Raw genomic sequence first — 21,827 nt, 5'->3', positions numbered from 1 at the left:
ACCATATTTCATAAACTATAAATTCCAAAATCATCGTTATTTTACATGCCGCCAAGAAAGAAAAAAATACTGCCAATTAAACTATGACACAACATCCTAATTTCAGAAATGTTAAAACGTGAAAATATGTGTCTTAAAATCAACAAAAGGTAGTATACTTTTAAGTTTAGTTATGGGATAAATTTCTAGAAATAAGATTGCTGTACGAAAGAGTATGTCCCTTTATATTCTTGATGGTATCAATTTGCCCTTTTAAAATGCTATACAAATTTACATCTCCACCAACAGTATGTGAGAAGATATGTTTTTCTGATCCAACTATTTGAAGTCTTCAGATATTTTGCTAATCTGAGAGGTGAAGAATGTATCTCCTTACCGATCTAATTTACATTTCTTTATGGGCAAAGCTAATCTTTTCTTATAATTACTAGCCAGTATGTTCAAAAACCCATTTTTATAAGTTAGTTTTGATTTTTCATATTGATTTTTAAGATCATTAAAAATATTAATTTTCTGAATATATTATAGAAATTGTCCGCTTGTCATTCACTTATTTTAATTTCAAGATGCATTTCTATAGGTTTGAACTTGACAGGATTATATGCTATTCTACTTAATGAAGAAATTAGAGGTTGGTGACTGAAGCTAAATTTAGCTATATCATTTTGGAGTAATCTTAAAAAAACTAAAGACAACTGTTCAAAATAATCATGTTTAAATAATTAAAATAATTAAATAAGTAAGTAATATAGTACCACATGGAAAAATATGTGAAGGTTATATATCTTGAGATTAGATGTATAATGATACTCAAGCGAATTTCTATGAGGATTTGTCAAAGACAGAATTTCACTGTGGGTAAATAGCAATCAAACAGGAAGCTATCACTCTGTAAGGGTGTGATTGTAAAGTTAGGACAAGTATGATTATAAACCATCTCATTTTAGAGGCTACCTGGAGCTTTGTGTCCAGAAGGATGCCAAGGAAAGTGGTCTGAGATGCATTGGTCTTGAGACACAAAGGGAAGACTCCCTTTTAAACTCTGCCCTGGATACCAGGTGGCCACCTAGGTTTGCTGCCTTGTCACCAGGCTTATTTCAGGGGTACTCTTCTTTTTTCTTTTTTAAAGCAGAAGCCATATCAAATTCTGCTTTCTGACTTCAGTTAACTTAACATCCAACAAGAACAAGGCTAAATGAGAAACTTCATCACTTACCTCTCATAAACATTTGCTCTTATCAAAACTTTTATTCATTTATTCATTCATTTATATATCTGGTAAATGTGAGGGTACAAGCAACCAAATCACAATATTTGAATTTGTTAGGTAGAGTCCCTCTTATAGTTATGTCCCACACCCAAAAAGTGTGCCATACTCCCCTACACTGTGCCCATTTCAAGGCAAGGTTATCACTCATCACTGATGATCTTCTATCTAATCTCAGCTCAGGACCAAGGGGAATGCTGACTCCCTTAGTTCTCTCTGTGGACTGGCGCTGTCTTCCTAGCTGGGGCTGCTGCTCCTGTGTCTTGCTCTTTGAAGCATTCTGATCTTCTTTGCCCTTTCATTTAGTAGAGAGACCGTATTGCAATTGCATTGAGACCCTGTATACAACATCTCAAAAATTTGCCTGGCATTAGCATTTTACAAATTTCCCTAACTTCTTGATGGTAACTTTTTCAATATTAAAAAATTAATAAAGATGATTAAAAAATGAAGTTTATGGCTCCGGCGCCTGTGGCTCAAGTGGCTAAGGCACCAGCCACATACACCTAAGATGGCAGGTTCGAATTCAACTTGGACCCACCAAACAACAATGACGGCTGCAACCAAAAAATAGCCGGGTGTTATGGTAGGCACCTGTGATCCCAGCTACTTGGGAGGTGGAGGCAGGAGACTTGCTTGAGCCCAGGAGTTGGAGGTTGCTGTGAGCTGTGATACTACAGCACTCTACCCAGGGGGACAGCTTGAGGCTCTATCTCAAAAAAAGAAAAAAAAAATGAAGTTTATGTCTGAATATGAAAGTGGTATATGATCATCGTAGAAATTTAGATTTTTTTTAAGTCTGAAAGAAAAAAAAAGTAAAAATTTATCTGTAATTCTACCACCTAAAGCCAATAGCTTTAATGATTTAAATATTTTGTTTTATATAATTTATTCAACAGGAAAGTTCTCAAATATGTTTGTATTAAATTTTTCAAATTAAATTTTTACAGCTAAATACTTCCCATTGTCAGTGCTTAAAAAAATCATTAAAAATTAAAACCAATTTATTATATTATTCTATCATGGGTAAAAAGAGGGAAGGGAACAAGTAAATTTTTTGCTACTGTGGCTCAAAGGAGTAGGGCACCAGCCCCATATGCCTGAGGTGGCAGGTTCAGGCCCAGCCCTAGCCAAAAACTGGAAAAAAAAATATTTTTTCCTACTCCTTTCATTGCTAGTAGCAACGAAAATAATTTTATGGTTGGGGGTCACCACAACATGAGGAGCTGTACTAAAGGGTCACAGCATTAGGAAGGTTGAAAACCACTAGCTAAAGTTCAGAAATAAAAATAATTTGACATAGAAAAACTCTTTAGTCCTTCCACTTCCATTGGTATTCTGAGTATGTGAAATACATTGGAGGACTTTCTTTTGAATAATTAACGTTAGCAGCAAATGACTAAGCAACCTACATTTAATAGAGTTGATTCTTGTTTTTCACTGCTATGGGTATCAACGAAAGTCTGAGCTTTAGCTATAATGTATCTAAAAACTAAGCTGTAAAGTAAGATATAAGGATGTGTGGAATGGTGGCATATGAAACCCAGTTTGTCAGAACTAATCATTGTCAGTAAATGATAAAGGATCCTGTGTATTTTAGATGAGGAAGATGAGGTGCTGAGAGGCAAGTGGCTTGCAGTTTGAGTCTAAGTCATCATCTGGTTCCCTATGATATGCAAAGATAACTTTCTGGATGCTATAGCAATAAAACTATTGAATAAATCAACCAATCCCGTCAACTATGCCCTCTATGAGCTAAACAGATTCTTTACCCTAATAAACATACCAGGAAAAATAAAAACAAATTAAATGGAGAAACAATGCTATTACTCCTTTGTCAAACTGCGGAATACAGTACGTCCTCATTTAACGTTGTCAGTAGGTTCTGGAAAACTGCAACTTTAAGCAAAAAGACATGTAATTAAACCAATTTTACTAAGGGCTAATTGATATGAACAGGAGTTAAGTTTCCATGGCATATTTTTGGTCAGAGAAACATCACCAAACTTCTACATCAAGACCCAAACGTTTCTAATACTAAACATTGAAACGTGAGCTATACATATGTTAAAGAATGATAAATTAAAAACAAGTAAGATAATTATTTACCCAGTTACTTCAGGTGACAGGTGGCAGAAGCTTATCTGGGCAGCTCAGGAAGCAAGGTGGTACCCAACCCTGGACAGGACGTCATCTCATCGCAGGGCTTAAACACACACACACACATACACACACTCACACTTAGATGGGGACTATTTAGACATGCCAGTTCATTTCACCTGAACAACTTTGAGATATGGGCAGAAACTGGAATATACAGAGAAAACCCACACAGACATGGGGAGAATGTGCAAACTCCACACAAACAGTTGCCCCTGCTAAGAATCAGGCTTTTACCTCATCAGTGGTATAAGAAAATAGCATTGAAGAACTGACATTATTTGAGGACCTGATGTAGATATATGGATTTGCAGAAATTTAATGTATGTAATTTATTAGCATAAAAATGTCATCTAAAAATTTAGATTCCTTCTAGTTAATTGAAAAAAAAATCTGTTCAATGTAAATTTTTGGCTACAGATGCTACTAAATTGCCCTTCCCAAAAAGGATTATCAGTTTGATTTTCTACCAATTAGTGAATTTCCTTACATTCTCATGCATACTTTTTATTATTATGATTCTTTAGTTGTTTTTTCTTTTTTTGTGGTATTTCTCCCCTAAAAATGGAGGCTTATCATTTTAATTTGTATTTCATTGATTACCGAGTTTTAGCATCTTAAGTTTTTTTGGCTATTTGCATTTCTTTTATGAATTACTTGTGCCTCTGTACCGCCCATTTTTTTCTGTTAGGATCTATGTCTTTGTCTTTTTTTTTTTTAATTGAATGGTAACTGTGTACACTGATGCACTTTGGGGGTACATAGCCTTCATGTAACTTTCTTAGTTATTATGTCAAAACATTCATATTCTACTCATAGAAAGATTCACTTGTACCCTTGCAAGATGAACCACAGAAGTGAACCCTCGAATCCCTTTCCCTCCACCCTCTCCCCCCTCCCTCCACCCTCCCCATATCCTTAGGTTGTTATTAGGTTATAGCTTTCATATAAAAAGGTTTAAATTAATTTCATAATAGGTGTGTGTACATTGGATACTTTTTCTCCCATTCCTGTGATACTTTGCTAAGAAGAACATTTTCCAGCTCCATCCATGTGAACATGAAGGACGTAAAGTCTCCATCTTTCTTTATGGCTGCATAGTATTCCATGGTGTACATATACCACAGTTTGTTGATCCATTCGTGGATCAATGGGCACTTGGGCTTCTTCCATGACCTAGCAATTATGAATTGGGCTGCAATAAACATTCTGATACAAATATCTTTGTTGTAATGTGATTTTTGGTTGTCTGGGAATATACCTAATAAAGGAATTGCAGGGTCAAACGGCAGGTCTATTTTTAGTTCTCTAAGTGTTCTCCAGATGTCTTTCCAAAAGGCTGCTGGTGGGAATGTAAACTAGTCTTTTTCTTATTGATTGGCTAATGTTCCTTATTCTGTTATACATGCTGCATATATTTTCTTCTAATCCATTATTTAGGGGGAGTGCGTTTAAGGTTCCCTTTGCCACAAAACATTTTAATTTAGTATAATCAATTGTGTCAGTCTTATCCTAGAGTTTTTGGTATTGTATTATAAAGTTAGTATTTGTATCAATTAGGGTCCTATCAAGAGAGGGATATTATATAGTAATTGGAACAGGGAAGTTTATTATGAATATTAATGATACCAGGCATCAGAGTAACTAGGTATTGGCTAGTAAGATGTAAAGAGACACCCTAAAGAGTATAGGAATGGCAGCTATAAATCCCTAAGGTTATAACTGTTATCGTCTCCACCTACCGCTCCCCAGTCCTGCCTGCTGGTCTGAAATCTAGTCCTTGTTAGAGTCTCAGTTCACTGGAGGGTAGAGAAGTAGTGCTGCGCTGGCAGGAAGATTTGCTGAAAATTCACCCTCCGATTTTCAGGAAATCCATCCACTAGGGTACCTCTCCTAGGTATCTTGCTCTGGAGAGTCTGCTTTGAAACTGCCTCATGAGTATGCTGGGGAAGCTGGCGGCCACTGGGTGCTGTGCAGGCCATCAACTGTGGGAGCTTGAGACTGGAGAGGCCACCTGGGATGCAGGAACCCAGTAGGAGGAGCCACAAAAGCCAGGAAGAAAAACACTTTCTGCTTGTAATTTCTCTTCAGCATACTCTGATAATAAAGCTTAACATGGCACTACCTGGCAAAGGAAAAATAATCGGAAAGGCCCAACACCATTTTCTGTGGAGCAACAATGCAAAAGAAATTGGAGCTGAGGGGCAATAAATGGGTAACTGACCCAGTGCTTTATTAATCTGGATCTTATTTTTGTGCGTGACTTGCTACCACCTTAAACAATATTTTTTGTAAATATAAAATAAAACTGGAAGCAATGTCCAGATCCATCAATAAAGAAGTGATTGAATAGACTATGGTGTGGCCATACTGTAGATTACTGTGCAAGAACAAAGAGGTGCATATCTAGATGTAGGTAAGTAATATTGTAAACTCTCTAAATAATACTGTTGAATGAAAGTTAACATAAAATTGTTAAACAATACGGTACCAATATGGGCACACGCATAACACACACACACACAAAGTGTCTTCAGAAGTAGGGGTACTCATAAGGTTCTAAGAATCTTTAACATCCATTTGCAAATCAATATTTAGCATGCTAAAGCACTTCATATATTATAACTGTATTAAACGTGTCTTCATGAAATATTTTTGCTGTGAGCTAACCTCTTTTGTAGATGCCACAGAAATAAAGCCTATCCCAGGTCAAATGATTCAAATTTTAAATTGGTAATAGTTAAATTATTGGTATTTGTTACTTCACATAGTAAAAATCTGTTCGTGTGTGTGTGTTGTTTGTTTTTCTTTTAGGCAGAGGTTGAAAAGATAATTGCAGTTGCCTGGGATATTTTTCAACCCCTTCTTTTTGGACTGATTGGAGCAGAGGTATCTATTGCATCTCTCAGACCAGAAACCATTGGTAAGAATTTCAAAGTGATAATTTTGCTAAAATTCACCTTTTTTTGGTTAGCCTACTCGCCAATAAGGTCCACTTTTCATATTCAGTTGAAATGTCTCCAGTAGATAGGTGTACAGCGGTTCCCACTGTCACAACCCTACAGAAAGTTATCGATGATCTAAGTCTTTCACACTCATTGGTTGGAATACAAGGCTTCTTAATCTAAGACTGTAAATTTCATACCTTTAATATTGTATCTTGTATATAAAAGCAACCAGAAATTAAGGGCTTAAATTTTTTTTTCCAAGGATAAGAAAAAAAATACTAATATGTGATTCCATTTGTATGTGGTATCCACAGTGGTCCAAGTCATAGAATCAGAAAGTGGAATGGTGATTGCTAGGGGCTAGAAGTAGGGGTAAATAGGCAGTTGTTGATTCGTGGGTGTAGAATTTAAATTCTGCAAGGTGAAGAAGTTCTTGACATCAGTCACACAATAGTGTCAATGTACTTCATGCATATTTTACAACAAATATATTAAAATTAAAATGTGTGAAAATATTATATACACATATAATGTAGTCTTTATCCAATTTACTCCCCAACCCCACCCCACCCCACCATGCTACCTCTCTCTTCCTCTTTTTTTTTTTTGCAGTTTTTGCCTCCAACATATGGGGCCAGCGCTCTACTCCTTTGAGCCACAGGCACCGACCCTCTCTCTTCCTCTTTTCAAACTTTTAAAAAGAGGTAACTACATTTCCCTTTTCCTCTTCAACTCTCATTCCCTTCTACATTTAGTACTGTTCAGTCCGGCTTCAGCCTCATCGCTTAACCAGTTATGCTCTCACAAGGGCTCTATTACTCAATCCAGGCTTCGTTTTGCTTGATCTTTCAGCAGCATAGGGTACAAGAGCAAGTGACCTCTTTTATAATATTTTTTCACATTGAATTCCGAAACTTCATGTTTTCCAGTGCCTTTTTTTTAATGTCAAAATATTATAGAGGTACAAATGTTTTTGGTCACATGGATTGCTTTTGTCATGCTTTGAATCGGGGCTCTAAGTGTGCTTATCACCTAGTATTCCTCCCATCCCTGACACTGCCCTTCCCCTGCTTGATTTCCACTGAATTTACTTTCCTTTGTGCACATGTGTGTTCATCAGTCAGCTCCAATTTAATAGCAAGTACACGTGGTGTTTATTTTTCCATTCTTGAGATACTTCACTTAGAATGCTTCATTTAGTCCCATCCAAACTGCTGGGAGAGGAATTAATTCATCCTTTTTATGGCTGAGTAGTATTCCATGGTATACATATACCACATTTTGTTAATCCAGTCATAAAACGATGGGCACTTGGGTTGATTACACTTCTTTGCAATTATGAATTATACTGCAGTAAATGTTCAAGTGTAGATGTCCTTTTGATAAAATGACTTATTTCCTTTGGGGTAAATACCCAGTAGTAGGATTGCTTCAGTTCTTCGAGGAATCTCCACACTGTTTTCCACAGAGGTTCAACTAACTTACAGTCTCATTAACAGCATAGAAGTGTTCTTTTCTCTCTGCATCCATGCCAACATCTATTGTATTTGGACTTTTTGATAAAAGATATTCTAACTGGGGTAATGTAATATCTCATTGTGGTTTTACTTTGTACTTCCCTAATGATTAGTGCCTTTTCAGTTCTTCTTTACACGATAAATAGCTTAAACACTCCTCTTTGTCAAAGTTCTTCCCAAGGTCTTTTTTTTTTTAAGAGACAGAGTCTCACTATGTCACCCTCTGTAGAGTGCTGTGCTCTCTACAGCTCACGGCAACCTCCAACTTTTAGGGGCTTAAGCGATTCTCTTGCCTCAGCCTCCCAAGTAGCTGGGACTACAGGCACCTGTCACAATGCTCAGCAATTTTTTGGAGATGATGTCTCACTGTGACTCAGTCTGGTCTCGAACCTGTGAACTCAGGCAATCTACCTTCCTCAGCCTCCCAAGTGCTTGGATTACAGGCATGAGCCACTGAACCCAGCCAAGGTCTCTATCCTTCTCACTCTATATCACTTCTCTGACTTTATCTACACCAGTGACTTCAATTATAAACTATATAATTCCAAAATCTTTATCTCTAAATCAGAATATTCAATTGCTGAGTGGATATCACCACTTGTATGTCCTACAGAACTTCGAATTCAGTATGTCTAAAACTTTCTAATCATCTTCGTCTCAAACCTTCAATCTTTCCTTCCAGGAATGGTATCAATTGTTTTGTATCTTACACTTCATACAACAGGTGCTTTTGAATACCTACCACCCTGGGCATTTCTATAGCCCTCAATAAAGAGCTCTAAAACTTTTTCATCAAGAAACCATATTACAGGGCAGTGCCTGTGGCTCAGTGGGTAGTGTGCTGGCCCCATATACCAGCCAGATTCGAAGCCAGCCCCAGCCAAACTGCAAAAAAAATAGCTGGGCATTGTGGCTGGCACCTATAGTGCCAGCTACTTGGGAGGCTAAGGCAAGAGAATCACCTAAGCCCAGGAGTTGGAGGTTGCTGTGAGCTGTGACGCCACGGCTTTCTACCAAGGGCAATAAAGTGAGACTCTGTCTCTTAAAAAAAAAAAAAAGAAAAGAAAAGAAACCATATTACAGATCCACAATAGGTCCTCACACAATGTCTATCTGGTTTTACCAGTCCTTTGAACTTGAAAAGTTATTTATTCTTTCTGAACTTCAGTTTTTTCAACTGTAAAATGAGAATAATCATTGCACAGATTGCAAGGATTAAGTAAGATAGTACACTTAAAGCTTAGTACCTGGCACAGAGTAAACAATAAATATTATTCAGGAGTCAGCTTAGCTGTGCCAATCAATCTCAGGTCTAGTACCATGCAGCATCACTAGTCACAATCCTTTATTGCTTATATCAGGATGAACTTGTCTTTATCATCAAAGTTTTCTAAAGAATTGAATGGAGTAGCTATATATGTTATGCAGGGATAATGTGTGATGAGTACACATCAGAATAGGCACCAGATTGGCTGATTTGCTCCATACTGGCTGGTAAGTATTTTGAACATCACCTCTGGTCTTATACTCTGTAAAGAATTCTCAGCTACTTTGGTGAAAATATTATGTTTCCCCTTTTCTGTGACTTCAGTTTGTTTACACTTCACTCACCATATAGAATATGAATTAGTTGTTTATGTTTCCAAGTCTTCCTCAGACTTCTAGGCCCATTGAAGCAAATTCTAGATGTCAGACATTTTATGTACCCTGTACCTAATTTAAAGCTTGTTGTGTATCATATCATTTAATACATTCTTTTGAAGTAAACAAATGAAATCATAAGAGATAGATAAGATTCAAATCTCCTAAATAACAATTCAAATATGTTTACTTAATTTCTGGTTTTAATCAAGGGAAATACTTTATTTTTAATAAATGATCTGATTTATCCTTAATACTGATTGTTTTAATAAATTATACCTAACCATTTTTATATTTTTAATTTTTTAATGTTTTAAAAACTATTTCTGTTGATAGGATTTTGAATTAGTAGCCATGAGATGTAGTTTCTACCCTAGTATTTCCTTATTTTAAAAAACTGAATATTTCTTGCAGGCTTTTGTGTTGCCACCCTGGGCATTGCAGTACTGGTACGGATTTTGACTACATTTCTGATGGTGTGTTTTGCTGGTTTTAACATAAAGGAAAAGATATTTATTTCTTTTGCATGGCTTCCAAAGGCCACAGTTCAGGTATGATGGATAAGATGACATAGCATTTTAACTGCTATTTTTATTTAACATCTTTAAATATTGAATAAGAAGGCTTATTTAAATTTGTTAAAAATAAATAATAAAGTTGATTTATGAAGAGTTTATCCTAATCTACTCCTTAATATTACATTTTTGGTATTCTGATTCCTTAAATGTGATGGCTTGTTTAAATTTATGTTTTCAGAGCACAACTAAAAATTCAGTAAGTCTTCCAAGAAGAGAGTAAAATAGAAGTAACTATTCCCCAGCTTAATGTTGGAAATATTTTAATGTCAATCGGGTTACTGATCAATTATGCTAACCAGAGTCTCCGTATATAATAGAGAAAAGAAGATATATATATATATGGGGGGCGGTTTTTAGCCAGGACTGGAGAAAAGAAGATTTATTAGGAAAAAAAGCAAGCAGTTTAATGACTTCCTAGACTATGCGTTAGTATTAATTATCCAAAACTAGCTAAGCCTTTAGAACAAATGCCTGAATCACTTGACCCAAACTGTGTCATTTGAATGAATGAGTGATAAAGAAAGCACTTTCTAGATAGGTGCTTGAAATTGTTGACCGTATATTTAGTAGAATAACTGTAATTGCTAATTGAATTAACAATTGAATATAAGAATTGTTTAGATTAAGATTTGTTGCAAGTATAATTTAGCCCTGATTGTATTGTGTATTTTCAGACTAATTGCATTAAACAATATTTAACTGTTCTGTCCCTGATTGTTTTGCAATTGTTTAAATATACAAATTTCTGGGCGGCACCTGTGGCTCAAAGGAGTAGGGCACTGGCCCATATGCCGGAGGTGGCAGGTTCAAACTCAGCCCCGGCAACAAAAAAAATATATACATACATACATACATATATATATATACACACACACACACGCACACACACACAAACTTCTATTTTTATGGAATGAAAATCAGGTGCTCTTAGTTTAGGAGTCTTTAGGGATGTGTATGCTCCTATTTATATTACAAATTTGGGGGGACCATGGGTTTGGGCATTATTACAGAGAAGGGTTTTTGTTGTTGTTGTTTTCACATCAGTCTTTCAAAGATGTCTGAGACATAATGGCTAACTTACTGTGAATAATTTCTCCCTCACAGTGTGTCCAATTTCCACACTACTTTTGGTGACTTAAGTAGGTAAATATCAAAATAATGACTGTAACAGCTTAGGTACGAAAGATTTGTTTCTAAGTGATAAAATTTGAAAGATCACACTTTCCTACCATTAAACAAATTTTAAACTGAGAAATTATCTAAGATGTGTTAGATTATTCCTGACCAATGGAAGCAAATATTGTATAGCATTTTCTTTTTTGTTCTTTTGGCACTCACAAGAAAGAAAATGTCCTCATATTTTTTTCTATATTAGTGTTTTTCAAACCCTATTCTCTGCTATAAGAAAAAATATCTTAAATCACAGCATACATATAAACCCTAAAACTTGCTTGCATATACAAAAACACACACAACAGAGAACTGAAAGAGAAATACACCTTGTGATGTAAAATGCTCAGTTCTTGTCCAGAATTTGTTAAGACACAGAGTAACCTGCAAAAACAGCCTCCAGATACAGAGACTAAATGAGATAGATTTTAATTTTTCTCTCACGGAGAGTCCAGCATGGGTATTTCAGTCCAGCTGGTAAAGTGACCACCATCCCCAGTATGTGCCCTTCATCCAGGGGTCTAACTTTAACTATTTCCCGCCTAGTGGAACAGAGGGAAAATAATGAGGTACTTGTGTCCATTTGTTTTCAGGGAACAATCTACAAATAGCATTTATCATTTCCACTCACTCTCACAGTGGACCGAATTTAGATACTACACAGCTACATGAAGTTGCAAAAGAGGTTTAAAAGACAAAAAGTCCCTGGGCAGCAAGGTGGCCAGCTGAACCTGAGTTCTAATACGGAAGGGAAAGGGGGCAGTCAATATTTGTGGGCAACTGGCAATCTCTGCTGTTGTGTCTAGAACATACTCTTTTCAGTTTCATTGTCTTAGAGGCTAACATTGTTCTGCTTTGTCAAATAAGGGGATAACCAGATTAATTAATACATTTTCCCCATCTATACTGAGAATATTGTATTTTGTCTCTAAAAGAGAGAATCTTCATACTACTTTCCAATAGAAGCATTTTAAATAAACTCTTTCACCAACTCCTGAGGCAAAGGGTTAACCAAATACTTAAGAGGATTAACTTCAAGTTTTCGAGGTGCCCACCACTTTAATGTGTCATGGTGTTTGATAATTAGTTTGGCCTTGTAAAGCAATACACATTCACTTAAAACTTCATCATCTTCAGTAAGTACCACTGTATTATTTATCTTGTTATTTCTTAATTCCAAATTGCTAAAGAAAAGAATGAAATAACTAGTAGCTTTCACCTTTACTCAGGAAAAAAATTAGTGTTTACAGGTTCGTGCTATGTTTAATTGTGAGTGTAGATTTGCCTTGTGTTTTGAAAGGTATTTGCCTGATATTTATATAACACTACCTTATGCAAATAGGTACATTTGAATCATCAGGCTGTTCCCGGGCAAGGGCAGGGAGAGTTTTTAGATAATCAAAACCAACTGCAGTACACTTTGAAAGAAGACTAATATAACTTCCTTAGTTGACCAGAAGAACAGGCAATTTGTTTTTGCAAATGGTATGAAATTTACTCTTTTAATATGCACTGGTTTTATCACGTTTCCAATGTTACCCTTTTATAGGCAGCAATAGGATCAGTGGCTTTGGACACAGCAAGATCACATGGAGAGAAACAGTTAGAAGCATATGGAATGGATGTGTTGACAGTGGCATTTTTGGCCATCCTCCTCACAGCCCCAGTTGGAAGTCTCCTTATTGGTTTGCTGGGCCCCAGGCTTCTCCAGAAAGTTGAACATCAAAATAAAGATGAAGTAGTTCAAGAAGAGACTTCTGTGCAAGTTTAATGGTGAAAAGAGAGAATGCTGAACACACTGGTTAGAAAGCTGCTATTTTTATCAAGAGGGATATTGAAATATGTGATGTTTAAGCTCCAAACGTGATAGAACCAAAAGTCTGGCTGTTTCTTTAAACTGCATTTTTAGCCCTTGCATTTTACATGTGAGTAATAATGCTCAACATCTCCAACCCCAGTTTCTTCCCTTTCCTCCCCAAATACCCCTTCATCACATATCTTAATTTGTATAAGGGTGTATCTACTTTAATGACCTATCATGATTTAAATTAGCATGGGAAAGACCAACTTTAGCTTAGGCAGCAGCTTGTGCTAACTTTCTTTAAACTGTCATAGTTTCATCATTCATAGTCACCTGTGCTCTAATTCCTTGAATTGTTTTTGGCTCCTCTTGTATTTGTTTTTGTTTTTAAAAACTGTAATGTAGTCCCTCATCAATTTCTACCCTCACTTTCCCTGCTAATCTGCCTCTTCTTCATTTCTTGCTCTTACCACCTTTCTGTGAATTATTGTAACTGGTCCCTCCAAAATTTTAAAGTATATGAGTATCTTCATTGGTTCGTCATCTTGCCTCACTAGGTGTTGAAAGACATTGTACTATTTCCTAGCTGGCAACCCAGAGTCCTCTGTTTCCTTGGCCCATCTGGGTCTGCCTGAATTATGGAGTGTCCTGATCTAGCTCTTAGTTGTTTCTTGTGACCCACATCTTTTCTCGGTGAGAAATAGCTAATTTTGAAATCTATGCCCACCTCAGAAATATTATATTAAGGCAATATAATCTGCTATGGGAAAGAAATAAGACATACTACACGTAGTACTTAAAAGGAAACAGAATTTTCTTTCCTCTGATGAGCCTGGCTGGTTAGTAGATGCTGACAGGATTACTTTGTTCATGAGTTCTGCTCAGAGACCCATGTCTTTCTCTATCAGGAAGCTCTGTTGTGTCCCAGCTTAGGACACTGGTCAAAGAAGAATCTCTGCCATGTCTCTTTTCTTCCTCTCAGAAGGAGGAAAAAGAGAAAATGCAAGTAAAGCAATTTATTTTTTAAGACGTGATGTAGAAGTTGGGCACATGTCTCCTCTTACATTCTGTAGAGGGCCATCTCCAGCTAGGAGGAGGCTGAGAAGTATTGTCTCTCGCTAAGCATTTATGGGGGCTAGAACCTCTGCTGGGGTGGGTGTTATTATCACTCAGTAGCACATGCTTGCCCACTAACCTGAGTGAATTCCATGGCAGGAATTTCAGACATTGTGACATGCCAGCAGAGAAAAGATTAGAAGAAAGGCTTATCTGCACTTGTCACATTTTATCCCACTTTATAGCAGGCCACCTCTGCTTTTGTGCACCATTCCTAAGTTCCTCTTCACTCGCCTGTCTAGTTGCTGCTGAAACAATCATATTCAAATCCAGTTTACAGATTTTATCATGTTATATGTATATGTATACCTCAACATGTATACTTGTCATATCCCATCTGAATTCACCTAAATTCAAAAGTTCAATCTAATCTTAAAATAGATATTAAATAATCATAATATGTATTGAATAGATATTAATATATTATTTAATATATTAAATTTATATTATTATAAATACATATATTAAACATGTATTAAATTATGACCCCACCAAGCTGATCTGCTTAAAGCTCGTCTAATCCTCTGTTTGGAGGAGTTCCAACCCTATCCACCCTTTCACCTCTATTCAAAACTAGCTTAATATTTACCTCTTCTAAACAGCCTTCATTTTTATATCAGCCTGATTCTGGTTACTGTATGGAACTGTATTCCTTTAGTGCTTATGTCCTCAACTGGACTGGATTAATTTATACCAAGGGGCTGATGAGTGTTTCAAACTGAATTTCATAGGTTTAGGTGTACTTTGGTGGAGGTACCATCAACTTAATGCTCAACTGGTCTTCTACTGCTGCAGATTCTGAAAGATGATTGGTAATCCAGGTATCACATCAGACAGATATTGTTCCTGTCTATAGGGATTTTATAGCCCAGTAAAGGAAAAATTAAATAAGAGATTGCAAAACAATATAAATATTATTACATAGGAATAGTAGGGGTGCTAGGGAGCTTAGAGCTGGAGCCCCATGGATCCAGCTGTACAGTTTAGGCACAACTTCCCAGAGAAAGTAGAGCCTTGGCTGAGGGATAATTAGGACTTATCCAGCAAAAAGGGATATGAGGCCAAAAAATGATACACTGAGTGCGTTTCCTGTGTCATCAGTAGCCTTTTCTCTAAGTAACAGGCTTTGAATACTTATGAACCTTTATAACATTTGGTTAGTGTAACTAAGTAAGAATGCTATAAAAATATTGTGTCCCAAGGAATTAGAAGTGGAAATACACAGAGTATAGAAATGATAGAAGGGCACATTAAGCCACAGCCAAAAGCCTGTTCCATTTTGGGGGGCATGCAGCAAGTTCTCTCCTACCTCTCAGTGGGCAGCCACCACCTAAATCTCTCTACGGCTGTCTAGTACTGGCCTTCTGACTTCATTGAACTTCTGAAATATATGCCTATTACTGGAAACTTTTTATAGGAATTAATTCATTGCTAAACGATGTTGCTGTCATAGATAGTGGAGATGCTGAGGTCAGAGTCTAAAAGGCTGATCACCCAGCAAGACTCAGGTTTGTAAGCACCCTGAAAGCCCTAACTCTTGATTTGGTTGGCAAACTTAGAGTTAACTTGATAGAGTACTGACCAACTAAAATTATCCCATTCCAACCACAGATAGAAACAATTCCCCTCACCTTTGGGTCCCTCTACATGCTTCTCTCAGAGCGCATGTAATACTCTTTTCAGTATGTTTACATGTGTGTCTCTTATTAAATCAGCTCCTTAGGTGTAGGAGCCTTGTCTTGGTCATCCTTGAGTCCTCAGCATTTTGCATAGAGCAGGGAACACAGTAGGCATTTAATAAATATTTACTAAATCAGAGAGAAGATCTTCCAGTATCAGAAAACTATCCGCTTTGTCTGTCTTGGCTTTGTATGCTATAACAAAATAATGCAGACTAGGCGAGCTTAAACAAAAGAAATATATTTCTGTTGGAGGCTGGAAGTTCAAGATTAGAGTGAATACCAGCATGGCCTGGCTCCAGTGAGATCTTTCTTCCTAGCTTGCCAGTGGCCACCTTCTCACTGTGTCGTCACATGATGGAGAAAGAACAAGCCAAGCTCACTGGTGTGTCTTCTTGTATAAGGGCACTCTAATTACACCATGAGGCCCTACCCTCATGACCTCATCAAAACCTAATTACCGTCTCAATCTCCTGTATCCAGATATGCTCACATTGGGGATTAGGGCTTCAGTTTATGAATTTGGGGAAGGACATAATTCAGTCCATGGACGAAAGTATCATATTTCTAAGGACAATGCTAAACAAATGTCCTACCTTCTTGTTCTTCAATGCTCTTTTTTTCTCGGATCATGTTATCCATCTCTCTTCTGAGAAGTATTTTTTTCCAGGCAAACTAACTAGGTTTCAACTTTTTATGTTATTATCACATTTCAGTATTTTTCTCTCTGGTTTTAACTCCAAGTAACCTTGATTGAACTTGATGTCCTCAAAATTTCCTCAGCCATAAATCTGCAAATGATCTCTCACCCATTGCCTTCTTTAAAAAGTAACACTGATTTTTTTTCTGATTACAAAATAATGCATCATAATCACAGAAAATGTAGAACACAGAAAAATACAAGGAAGAAAAATGAAACTAACATAAACATCTGTATTATTTTGATTCTTTTAAATTTTGCTTCTGTAGTTCTGGGAGATGTCTTATTTTCAGAAAGGTATATTACCTACTGAAATAGTTGAGTGAAAGGCAATATAAATACTACATATTTGACTTGTGTAGATATATAGACTGAAGAATTTTTGGTATATATAATGAATTCCAAGCCTTCAAAAATCATTCAAACATTCATTAGATAATATTCAAATAGTCTTTTTTCAATTAATAAAACAGGCAAAGCCTTGCTTTTGTGGAGCTTGTTTTAAAATTCGTTCAATTCCCTCATTCAAAATGCACTTATAATATGCCTACTATGTGCCAGGCATTGTGCTAGGTGCTGAATTCTTAAGTTTGCCAACGAAGTCGAGAGGGATGAACAAGATATTCAAGGGGGTGGTTATCAATATAACTTGAATTCTAGTGTAAAATCAACACTATGAAAAATAAAAATATGACTAACACATGATACTTGCCTTTAAGAACCTTAGAAGGACTAGATATGTACGGTTAGCTATAATCCAAATGAATAATTCAAAAGTGTTCTCAGGGAGGAAGTTGAAGAAAACTTCTTAAAGGAGGTGATACTTGAACTGGACCTTCAAGAGTAGAGAGGGGAATTGAATGGATGGGTTATATTAAGAAGGTGAAGTTAGGAAAAATTAAACTGAAGGCTGGCATATTAGCAAAGTTTTGAAAACAGTAAAGTCTGCAAGACAGAAAGTGATTGGTAATTGACATTATCAAAGAAATAAATAGAAAAGAAAGTTGCACTGAAATCATATTAAATACATCATTGGCTAAGTTTTTATTCAAGTGCTTTTAGAAGTGTGAAACCATTTATATAGAAGACATTTTTAAGCCTTTTTATCATGTCAAATTTGGTGAAAAATGTTGTCATAAGTAAGGTTCTCCTTGTTTCTCAAGAGTTTCTTACTTTCTGTGGCATTGTTCCAAATAAAATAAATTTAATTATTTTAACATTACTATTAATTTTTTACAATCAAAGGTACCAGTTATGTAAATGTTTTTTAAATAAAATATTGTTACATTTTCATTACTTGGTCTAAATAAAGGACTTTTTAATGTATCAGAATGTATTCATATTTTTATATGAATCATTTATGTAGTTCTCTGTAATAGATGGGATTCCATCATGCCATTTAGGGAGCAAGTAATGCCACATTTTATTGCTGACTGACTCAAATTAAATCTAGCCTGAGCCCTTGGAAACTCCATTTGTTGCTGTGTCCCCACCCCATCTTTCTCAGATGGACCCGAAAGCACTGCAGGAATTCATTGCTTCTGAAGAATAGAGTAGCACCCTGGAAGCCAACACACTTCTAGCAAAGGTCCTCCTTCCTAGCTCTACCATTCTTCCCTCTTGCCAGTGTCCTTGGGGATCTACCTACTTCCCCCTGCATGCTATGAGTATTAACCTTATAATCACAAAGACCCTCTCTAGTTTCCTAAAACGAGGAAGAAAGTTTCCATCCTTGCTGAGAAGGTTACACCAGGCTGAAGGTGGGAGGGTGTTACAATAAAAAGATAATTTCTTTTTGTTGTTGTTTTGTTTTTTAGTTTTGTTTGTTTGTTTGTTTGTTTGTTTTAGGGGAAGTGCTTTATTTCAGCCAGTGGAGGGGCAGCAGACCTAGAGTCCCAAAATGGCCGCACTCCCCAACTGGCTGGGTTTGTTTGTTTATTTATTTATTTCATTATTTGGGATTCATTGAAGGTCAAAAGAATTAGATTACACTGATTGCATTTGTTAGTCAAAATGACTTCAGGATACGAGGGACCTCTCAGGTATCCAAGAAGGAAGAGTCAAGAGTTCCTGTGATATCAACTCTGTCCCTGGATTTACACAACCCAGTTAAGTCAATATTCCCTCTAACCATTGTGTTCCTCCCCCAAAAGGTGTGCCATACACCGTGATCCCCCATCCCCCCTCCTCCCCTTTCCCAGCTATCAGTCTTGCTCAGTCAATCTCATATTAGGCAATCCTCCAACCTCAGCCTCCAGAATAGTGGGACTACTGGTGCCCATCACAACGCCTGGCTCTTTTTATGTTTTTTAGTAGCGAGGGGTTCTCTTGCTTAGGCTGGTCTCCTAAGGATAGCTGAGCGATCCTTCTGCCTTGGCCTCCCAGAGTACTAGGATTACAGGCATGAGCCTCTGTGCTGGGCCTCAGAGGTAATTTCTTATTAGGTCACCCCAGAACAAGTTGCAATTTGAGTTATCGTAAATGATGAATAAGAAAAGAAGAAAATTATTTCCCAGTATAGGAAACAACTTTAGAAAAAACACAGGCAAAAAGGAATACAATGTTCGGGGGTACATATTTGGACAGGAGAGGGCAGTTTGTCTTTCCAAAAAGTTTCTCCAATGAGTTGTTTTATCTATTCAGGATGCTTGGGGATTTCCTTAGAGGTACCTTCGAGACTGAAAAGGAAAAGCTCTGGACCCACCTTCAACCGGGGTAGCTCTGCATTCATTTATTTCATATAAAAGTTTCCGCATAAGATTTCATACGGGGAAAAAAAAACAAACCCACAGAGGTTTTAAACTGATTAACAGTGTAACCAAGCCCTGTTCCAGACACTTGCCATGTCTCCTTTATTCTCACACCACCACTTCCTTTAGAGACGAGAAAACGAACTCACGGAGATTGTGTACTCGCCTAGATCCGATAACTAGAAAGTGGTAGTGCTAAACTTCAAGCCTGACTCCAGAGACTGTGCTTTTCCCCACTGCACTATATTTAAGCTGACTTTAGGGGAAACAGGATCTAAGTTTTGGCAAGTTACTTCCGGAACATGAAGTCCCTGGCACTGCTTCGCTAAAATGCCCTGTGATATCAACTCTGTCCCTGGATTTACACAACCTGATATAAGTCAATATTCAGAAGAAAGGTCGAAAGAAAAGAGTTGAATAAACCGACAACACACCAAGCTGTCGCCAGTGCCCCAGGAAGAAATCCCGCGCTGCAGGAGCTGGCGTTCCGCACTATGCTTACAACACTCTTCCCCCGCGAGCCCCGCCCCGTTGCCAGGACCCCGCCCCCCGCCGTCGGCCCCGCCCCCGCGCGGAGGTCGCGCCCGGCGCCTGCGCCTCCTCCTCCACCGCCACGCCCACCCCTGCAGAGCGCGGCGGGCGCAACGGTTGCTGGGTGCCTGGGCCGCTTCCGGGCCGCTGAGGGCTGCGAAAGGAATTGTAGGTACGGCCCATTTTTCTTGACGCTTCCTTCTTGGGCACCTAGGAGATCCCTCGCGTCCTGCAGTCATTTACCTTTCGGTCCGAGGAACGTCTTTCCTCCCCTTTCAGTTCAAGGAGACAGCGTCTTTCCCGGACGCTGGGGAACCAGCCGTAGGCATTTTCTCTCCTTTCCCTGACTCGTTTCTTTACTCCCTAGCCACACCTGTCTTTTCTTTCTTCTCTCCTTTCCTCCTCAGTTTCTTTCTTTTTCCAGCTACTCGCAAGTAAGAAAAAAGAGGTCAGTCAGTGTTAACTCCAAAATTAATTTTATAAAGCGCGGGCTATTGTACAAATGGTGGAGTTCTGCAAATAAACCTTCAGGTGCTCCTGTGGTTGGAGACGTGGTCCCGAATTGGCTGCTGACGCTGAGAAGTCTCATCTCGTTCCCTCCCTCACGCCATCTCTCCAGTCGGTTCCTGTTGGCTTTATCACCAGGGATAAGCACTTCACACCAATACTTTTGAAGGATTAAGGGCAGTTGTTGCGTACACTCGCTGTGTCAGGCACATCATTCAGGAGTTTGCAGGGGCCACACCAAGTCCTTGACTGCCCTCTCTCGGTGCATGAAAGATCGATTGGGCGACAGGAAGGAGGCATTGGCCCAGTTAGCACCAGGGTGGCCTCACCCTGCTCCCTGTTTTTTCATGGAGATAAATAGAATTATTTGCAACAGAAGTGCGAAAAATTAACACGTCACTGCCATATCGAGAGAATCCATGCGTGAAGCGTTTCTCACTATGTGCCTATGTAAAAGTCATTCATATGTATTGCTTTCTATGAGTACCAGACTTTATACTGCCATTTTTCTTTCATTTAGCTCTTATCACAAGCTCCTGCCCCTTACCAGACAAAAGGAAAGAAACAAGTGCAGTAATAGTAACATACAATGTATCATTTTCATACCACTTCTCATTTTGTATATTATTTTCATATTCATCCCATTTATGCACGTGTGTGAGATACTTGATTCAAAGCTCCATTTTGCTGGAGAGGAAACTAAATAATACTGAAAATGAACAGTACCTAGAACATAGTATAATATACGTTAAGTAAATATTTGTTGAGGGAATGAATGAGCCTTTCCTTATTCACCTTTATATTTCCCGGACCCCAAGCTAAATCTAGGATTAGGAAACCCACAAATGTGAGTTAAATAGAGAAACGAAGTGATTTCCTTAGAAACAGCATTCATCAAATATTTTTAGAGAATCTCCCACTTTGCCAGGTATTGTTATAGGCATTGTGAATACAATGATAAGAAAGAATAGCAAGAACCTTGTTCTCATGAACTTAAATTCTAGTGAGGGAAGATGGAAAATAAACAGGTAAAGAGTATATGAAGAGGGAATTTTGGATAATGGTAAGTGTGCTCAAAAAGGAAAATGGTGTGAAGTGAGAGAGGCTAGGAGAGGAGTTACTTTAAGGGGTCCTCAAACTTTTTAAACAGGGAGCCAGTTCACTGTCCCTCAGACCATTGGAGGGCTGGACTGCAGGCCCCTGGACAAGTCAGACCATTGGCAGGCTGGATAAATGTCCTAAGCGGGCCACATGTGGCCTACGGCCGTAGTTTGAGGCACCTGCAATTGATTGACTTGGGAAGACCTCTCTAAAAAGCTAGCATCTGTACTGAGACCTCAGTAAAATTAAAAAGCCAACCATGGTGAAATATTTGATATCTGAGCATTACAGATAAAGGCAACTCTAATTGCAAAAGCCCTAGGGTAGGAAGGAAAGGCTGCTGTAGCTGGAATGTGGAGAA

At 37.8% G+C, this 21,827-nt stretch overlaps 1 protein-coding gene across 1 annotated transcript in view; it reads left to right on the top strand.

Moving 5' to 3' along the window:
* SLC9B2 (solute carrier family 9 member B2) overlaps positions 1-14,556 on the top strand; it is a 41,616-nt gene extending 27,060 nt beyond the window's left edge. The window contains exons 10-13 of the mRNA XM_003796357.3: positions 6,109-6,160; positions 6,242-6,350; positions 9,948-10,084; positions 12,831-14,556. Coding sequence (XP_003796405.1) covers positions 6,109-6,160; positions 6,242-6,350; positions 9,948-10,084; positions 12,831-13,052 — 520 coding nt within the window. The 3' untranslated portion in view covers positions 13,053-14,556. The remainder of the gene's footprint in view (positions 1-6,108; positions 6,161-6,241; positions 6,351-9,947; positions 10,085-12,830) is intronic.
* Positions 14,557-21,827: the final 7,271 nt, after the last annotated feature.

The sequence above is a fragment of the Otolemur garnettii genome, unplaced genomic scaffold (assembly GCF_000181295.1).
Source record: "Otolemur garnettii isolate 467f Iridium unplaced genomic scaffold, OtoGar3 scaffold00103, whole genome shotgun sequence".
Taxonomy (NCBI): Eukaryota; Metazoa; Chordata; class Mammalia; order Primates; family Galagidae; genus Otolemur; species Otolemur garnettii.
Note: the sequence above shows the minus strand (reverse complement) of the source record. Positions and strands in the feature narration are given on the sequence as shown.